Consider the following 7,644-nt stretch of genomic DNA (forward strand, 5'->3'; position numbering starts at 1 on the left):
GTTGGAGTTCAATGAGTGGTGTTTAACTGCAGTGTTTAGACACCACGGGTCCTCCGCTCGCAGTGTTGGTGTGGCGTCCATAGTCACCCGGCGGTCAGACGTAGTTCCTGGAACCACAACATTGGCTTGTACTGTGGCACTAGTTTGCGGTGGTGGTGGTGCAGCAGCACAGAAAGTTGAAAGTTGAGAGTAGAGTTAATTGCTCTCGCCTACCGCGCATTCCATTTTTATGTTTAGTGGATTGCATATGCGACCGAAGTGCGCTAGCTCCCATACAGTTGACATTTATGTTTTTTTTTTTTACAAACCGAACAATAAGCCTGCTGGTTATTCCCTACTGCAGGCCTGAGCCAGTCCTTAAATGCTGGGTCTTCCAACCAGCTGTCGGAAAAGTTGCATTTGCCCATGACGACGACGATGGTTGTCTGGACGTTGAAGATACGCCTAAACTAGTCAACAACGTAAGCTAGCCAGTTGGCTATCCAGTTGAGCTGAGCGCGCAAAGTGTTTGAGACGTCGAACGACCACTGAATATGACGTCGGCATCAAACACAAAGTTGAGACTAGACGAGGATCTTTGATTATGTGCCCCAATATGCTAAAGCCCACATTTAAACGAACTAGCGCAAACTTTAGCAGATAAAATTTCAATCAGAATAGGACACCATAGTCTGAAAAAATAATACCTATTTAAAAAAAAAAACTCTAAACCAAATTAAACACTTTTTAATGGCCTTAAATTTGGCGATTTTGATTAATCACTTTTTAATACTTTTTAAAACCCCACGGACACCCTGATAATGTATGGGAAACACTGCAATACGAGAGTGAATGCACCTGGTAGACATGAACACAAGCTTCACAGGAGATGCTACATGTTTCACAAGCTATGCTTTTGGTCTGTGTCACTATGTGTGCAATGTTGACTGATGCATCAATATATGAAAGGAAAGTTATAATATTTATAGATTTGTTCAGCAATGGTTTTGCTGGAAGGTTTGCAATGGAGACACCTGGACAACGCTACAATCAACAGTGATAGCTAAATGAGTGGCTGCAGCTTGCAGGCTGATTAACATTGTGGAGGACAATGGTCTGCTTTAAATAATTTGCATCCAAAGACTCCACATATGAACTTCCTTCAAAGCCACCACTGTAACCAAGATACACAACTGGTATGAAGACGAGAAAGCGGAGGAGGAGGCAGCGTTGGGACAGACAAACACGGCTGTGTTCACCAGAGACTACTGGACTTCTCTCTGTAATCGCAGTTACCTCGGGTCCCTTTAAGGTACATTAGAACCAGTGGTGGAAGAAGTACTCAGATCCTTTACTTAAGTAAAAGTATCAACAGTGTAAAATACTCTGTTGCGAATAAAATCTTGCATTTAAAATGTTACTGAAGTACAAAAGTATTAGCATCAAAACATCTTAAAGTTCTCATTATGCAGAATGGAACATTTTACATTCCTGTATATCATATATTGTATTGTCTTGTAATTACTGATGTATTATTGTGTACATCACATTTAATGTTGTAGCTGGTAAACATGGAGCTAGTTTTAACTAGTTCATATGCATTTAATGTGAATTACTGCTGGATAGCTTGTGAATTTTCCACCATAGACCCATGAGATGTAATTATACTGTATTTTTTTGTATTAATCTGGTTATAAAAAGTAACTAAAGTTCTAAAAATACATGTAGTGGAGTAGTGATGGTGGAACTCTTTGTCACCACCCCTGCTCCTGTTGTTTATTGTTGTTGTGCTGCCTTTCATTGAAATGCAGTTTTAGCTTTTCACATTATGATAGTTTATTATGATAGTTTATAGGGATGTGAGTAAGCTGCCACCTTGTGGTCTTTCATAGGTCTGTTCTTTGTTGAAGTTCACTTCCGTTTTTGCCATTGAGCTCATGTTAGCTTGTTGTAGAACGGACATCGTCTTCTCATTTGAGTTTTGGACATTATTTGCCTGTAAGTAAATACAGTATTATTGATTTAAAGTGGTCTAATATGTAAAGTAGACATTTAGACGTTCGTGTGTAAAATAATATGTCCAATTAGTGTCCGTTCACCTTGTGTTTAATTAATGTACTATGTTTGTTTGTATTTGTTACAGTTTTACAAGAAAATCATAACTTGGAAAACGACTAAAAGAAATAACAAGAAAAGCAAGCCTTGTTTGATTTTTTGGATTCTGAGTTAACGTTAACTGACTGTCTAGTTCTACCGAGACACGTAGCGCGAGGGCAGTACAGTTGTCCAAGTGAGAGACAGCATATTTCAAATCCAGAGGGAATAAAATAGTGCCAGCAGGTTGCAAGAAGTGCCTGTATGCCATAGAGTAAAATGCAGAAGTGCTGGTACTACGTACTGGCCCACTTCAAGCACCAAGAGCACAATGAAATCTCCAAAAAACTCCTCTTCCACTCTCAGCTTAATAATCAAAATCCCCAATAGGCTAACAAAACAAATTTTCAGCCTAGTGGTTTTTGTTCAGAAACACTAACATGTCAACATGCTGTGGGATTAGTACGTTTACTGAGAGACCCGTGGCAGCGAATAGCCAGTCCAGTGGTACCATGTCCCAGTAATGCGAAGATAGTGTCCAGCCTGGGGAAGCATGTTTGATTAGCTTTCCACCACATGCCCACGAGTTGATATGTAGGCCCTATAGCCTATTTTTCAGCAAACCATTTAAAATAGTTTTTAACCATTTAAATAGAAAGTCACTTTCGGCTTTTCCCGTTTAGGGGTCGCCACAGCGAATCATCGCACCACAGACTCGCATGTTGACATTTGGCACGTGTTTTACGCCGGATGCCCTTCCTGATGCAACCCTGATTCGAACCCAGGCCGCAGCGGCAAGAGCACTGTGCCTTAACCACTAGCCTACCAAGGATGTTTTTTTTTTAACCATTTAAATGATAGTATTAACTGGAATCCTTATCAGTGGTTAATGGCTAAACAGTTAAGGGTGTCCATCCCTATAGTAGAGTAAAAAGTACAATGAAAAGTATAAAAAATGAAAATAGATACCACAAAATTGTACTCAAGTACAGTACATGAGTAAATGTACTTAGTTACTTCCACCAGTGTTTTGAACAGATAAAAAAAATGTGCGATTAATCATGAGTTAACTATGGATGATAGTTGGCAATTAAATATTTTAACTGACTGACAGAACTAGTTGTAGTACATGTAATCAGCACAGCAAATACATCTTTAAAGGAAACACACCAGATCTTTTTGTTCCCCCTTACCCTTGGAAACCATTTTCTCTTACTTGTATTTAACCTTCTCTTCAACATCAGCACTGGGTTCCTGTGTGATGAAGGTGACAAGGTCCTCCATGCACTGTGGTCTCAGCAAGAAGTCAACCAGTTTGTGGTTCTGGGCCTTGCACTCCTGCAGGACATCGTCCTCATCCATCACCTCCGTCAGTGTCACATCCTCCTTCTCTAGCAGAGTGTCAATGTGGGATGTGGTGTGGAGATCAAATTTCCAAAACATGTTGGCTCTAAAAACACATTAGATCTTCCATCAGAGATGATCAGATCAGATGCCTGTAATGACTGAACAGCTAGGTTAACCAAAAACTCCATCTTCAGCCTACCTTTGAGTGTGTTGGAGTCCAGCTGGCGGAGCTCGGGTTAAAAAGAGTTATGTTCTAGTCTTTGGGAGTTTTGGCCCATTCCAGGCACGCCAGACGGAGACAAGCAAGCAATGAGGGACAGACTGACAAACAGCACACATACAGCAATTCAACAGCACACACCTGTGAGGCATAAACAGAAAAAGATGGAAACATGTTAAAGGAATGTTCCACTGTTATTCATATGGATATTATAGCAATTTTGATAATTAAGGTTTCGTTCAGGCCAAATGGAGACCGTAACACATCAAACCTCCAGTGGTGAAATGGTGGGTGGGAGGGTTGATAATACGTTTAGCCAAAATATTTACACATTCCTTATAACCTGAATCATAACTTAAAATATATTTTCACATTCAAAGCCTGAAGCACCACCTAATAAAATATCGCACACCCCTAAAGTGAATAACAGTATTTACAATCCCCAACACGGGCGCCTCAAAGCTCCATGTTTTGCAGTAATTGATGGCAGTGGGGAGGCTGCACCTTTCTGAAATACTTTATCTGCTATTAATAATAACTATAACAAAAATGAATCAGGACATATGCAAGGTATTTTGTATTTAGCACAGATCATGAGTTGCTCTCATGTCAGATCATTGACTCTCAAGTACCAGTTCCTGCCCCAATATCTTTGCCACAAATATGCTTAATTTGATTTCTAAAGAGGCTTTTTTACAATGGTGCATGTACATGAGACAAAATAGGGAATGTAATGTTGAAGGATAAAAAGTAGATCATTAATAACAGCATTATCCAAAACAATTACAATCCACAATTGCTTATGTCTCTGACCTCAGCTGAGATTGCACGGCAACACCCGATTATACAGTATAGCCCTTTTCAGACATGATACCTAAAACTGCAGTGTCTTAAAGTGACAGCTTTCTGTCATTCAGACATAGGACACTTTTATGTTAGGTTCCTCTGGGCTTCATTCAGACATACCCATGAACAAGGTGAGTGTGCGGGGATCTACATATTGCAACACCAAAAAGAGACTACAAAAATATTAACTTTTATTCACCAAAGTCACTTAATATGTCACTGGGGTTCTGTTGGTTATATCACAATTTAGTTTGGAAAAATGTGTTTTAAGGATAAGGTCAGTCACCTATATTAATCGTATCTTCAGCAATCAATATACAGAAACTAACACCAACAGTTATTCATATTTAATGTTTGTCAGCTGTAAGTCTTGGACCAGCTTGTTTGTCTGTGCCACAGACCTCCATTGTTGTTCAAAAACTATTAAAAACACATCAGGGAAATATACCACTGCTGTTGAAAAGACCATTGTTTCCCATTTTATGGCAGGTAGCCACAATATCTCCACTGACCTCCACATATAGATTTAATGCTGCAGCAAGTAAAATCTAGTTCTCTGGGAAACTGTGAAAACGTCTAATATAACAAATAACCAGCCTTATCCTTTTAGAGCAAAGCTACTGAATATTTTTGTAATATCTCTTTTCAGTGTTGCACTTTGTAGACAGCCCTTTGTCAACCATCTCACAGCCAGCTGCACTTACAGTCATGGCCAAAAATATTGGTCCCTCTGCATTTCTGTCAAATAACCACCACTTCTCCCACATAATCGTTTACACTCTTTGTAAAAACATGTTTAAGATTAGAGTTTTGTTTACATGCAGCTCGCCAGTAGGCTGACAGTCCTCATTAATATGGCTGGGCCCAATTATTTGACTATTCAGATACTTGTACTTTGAGTGGGTAATCAGCTTTCAATTTGATACAGCAGGACATTTCAGTGCAGTCTGAGTCTGATGATGAACAGGAAAGCGAACACAGTGGGGACAGCTTGGTGTGCTGGTATTCACATTTCTGAATATGTTGGAGCAAATCTGCAATTTCGCATTACTCCATCTGACCAGATATTCTGAATCTAAATGGCTACTTTATTTCCTGAAGAAATATCAAAACTTAATAAAGTAGCATAAAATATGTCCTGGTAAGAAATACTCACATATTCACAGATTCCAAAGTTACCGAATTAATAAATTATAACCTAAACAGTGTATCAGATTTGGCTTTCTTTCTCTGCTTTTTTGTGTTGTTCCAACACTAACAAAAGAAATAAACATGAGAATACCAAAGACTTTGTGACTGCACAATTTTCTGGGAGAAGTGGTGCATTACCTGACAGAAATGCAGACGGGCCGATATGTCTGGCCATGAATGTATGTAATAAAAAAAAATGTTAGGTGCTAGCCACTGTGAGCTCAAACCTACTTTGAAATGTGGCTATTCATAATTATTACCTAGTATTTTCACGTTCTTTTCCCTTTTACAGGTATTAACACAGCAACAGCTGTCTACCCCCAGTAGATGTACTGCAACAATAAAAAAAATACATCCACAGAAAGAAAGTCACTTTCGGCTTTTCCCGTTTCTAGGGGTCGCCACAGCGAATCTAACGACTCACATGTTGACATTTGGCACGTGTTTTACACCGGATACCCTTCCTGACGCAACCCCGATTCCGTTTCGACCCCGGCGCTGCTCCTTAACCACTAGCCTACCAGGGACGGCAAAAAATAAATAAATAAATAAATAAATAAATAAAATACATCCATAACCACACATTATTCAGACAGTCATCAAGAGATACAGTTTATCCTTTTATCATGGTGAAACCTTAATCAGCCCTCAAACACAATAAAATAACAGTAAGGAACACAAGTTACCAAACGTTAAAGGCAATTAAAATAAGGAACCAAAAAAAAAGCAATAAAAAAAACACACATTCCTATAGCTTTAACAAAGTGCATGATGCCCTAGTACAGCAGCCACTGTCACAAGACCGATACCAAACTGATCAATACGTTAATAACTGACTAACATGTCCCAGAATGCTGTAGCAACCGCAGCGTGTGACCATTAGATTGACTATTTTCCAAACTACTTACCAGCCGCACTTAAAAGTAAAACAAATAAAATAAGGTAAAACGCATTTGTTTGCTTGCTACGTTAAACAGGACCGGTAAACACCAACTAATAATTTCAACAACCGCCTGTCTTATACAGGGTTAGACTGACTAGCGACATTTATATTTTGCTGCCAAAATAGTATTGCTGTAACGTTATAGTCGTACATTTACATACCAGAACCCCAAACAGCCCTAACGCAACAGAAACACACCGGCTCCGGCAAACTGGCTAACGTCATTAGCTAGCTAACGTTATCGGTAGCTACTGTTAGCTAACCTGGCCACCTAAAAAGGGGAACAAATTAGCGTTACCGTGAACTTATAACCAATATTAAAGAGCTTGGAGGCTAACGGCAATTGGCTGTCAAGCTGACCTAATACATAACGCTATTACTTTATTATACCTACTAAAACTGATATGCAATGTTAACGTTACCCTTGCTATAGCTAGATGTACAGAGTGTCTGACAGCACAACGTTAAGATAGACAAGTATGCCTCTTGCTAGCCAGCTAACATTAGCCGGCTTCCCCAAGACTACTGACTCAATCGTCTCTTCAACACCAAACAAGTACACGGGCTGGCAAGTGTACCTACCTATAGACAACGGTAAACGGCGAGTCTCCAGCATGCAATTTATCTTCCCATCACCTCCGGGCCTAAACAGTACGAACACATGAATAACACGGAACCCCGGTAAAGAAAATAACGCGTTTAAAACTGACTCTGACGGCGCGAAAAGAGGAGCTCAGCTCAAAGCACTTTTCAAGATGGCGGTTCCGTCAACTTCAGCGACCCCTTCCCCCACTACAAATGCAATGTTTGTCACTCATATTGTCACAGAAAATCTATTGGTTGAAATCATATCACTCAGTCCAAGCCTTGAAGTTTCATTGGATACAGAGCCTGCCACTTCAAGGCGTCGTTTAATTTAAGTGTAACTAATGCGTGGTCCAGATGAGCGGAGTTTATTCTGTTAAATTAACTACATATATTTAATAAAGCTCCTGTAATAACGAAAGAAGTTAAGATATTATTT

The 7,644-nt window shown here is 39.5% G+C and overlaps 1 protein-coding gene across 7 annotated transcripts in view; it reads right to left on the reverse strand.

The window, feature by feature from the left end:
* The window catches only part of ppp6r3 (protein phosphatase 6, regulatory subunit 3), a 54,039-nt gene extending 46,600 nt beyond the window's left edge, over positions 1 to 7,439 (reverse strand). For 5 of the 7 annotated variants that reach the window (XM_020612681.1, XM_020612678.1, XM_020612676.1 and 2 more), the window contains exons 1-3: positions 7,203 to 7,439; positions 3,620 to 3,781; positions 3,290 to 3,523 (exon numbers count right to left, since the gene is read on the reverse strand). In XM_020612681.1, the coding sequence (XP_020468337.1) occupies positions 3,290 to 3,516 (227 nt within the window). In that variant the 5' untranslated portion in view covers positions 3,517 to 3,523; positions 3,620 to 3,781; positions 7,203 to 7,439. Of the gene's footprint in view, positions 1 to 3,289; positions 3,524 to 3,619; positions 3,782 to 5,937; positions 6,010 to 7,202 lie in introns of all 7 variants that reach the window. The other 2 variants (XM_020612675.1, XM_020612677.1) reach the window with 2 other exon arrangements.
* Positions 7,440 to 7,644: the final 205 nt, after the last annotated feature.

This window comes from Monopterus albus, unplaced genomic scaffold (assembly GCF_001952655.1).
Source record: "Monopterus albus unplaced genomic scaffold, M_albus_1.0 scaffold127.1, whole genome shotgun sequence".
Classification (NCBI taxonomy): domain Eukaryota; kingdom Metazoa; phylum Chordata; class Actinopteri; order Synbranchiformes; family Synbranchidae; genus Monopterus; species Monopterus albus.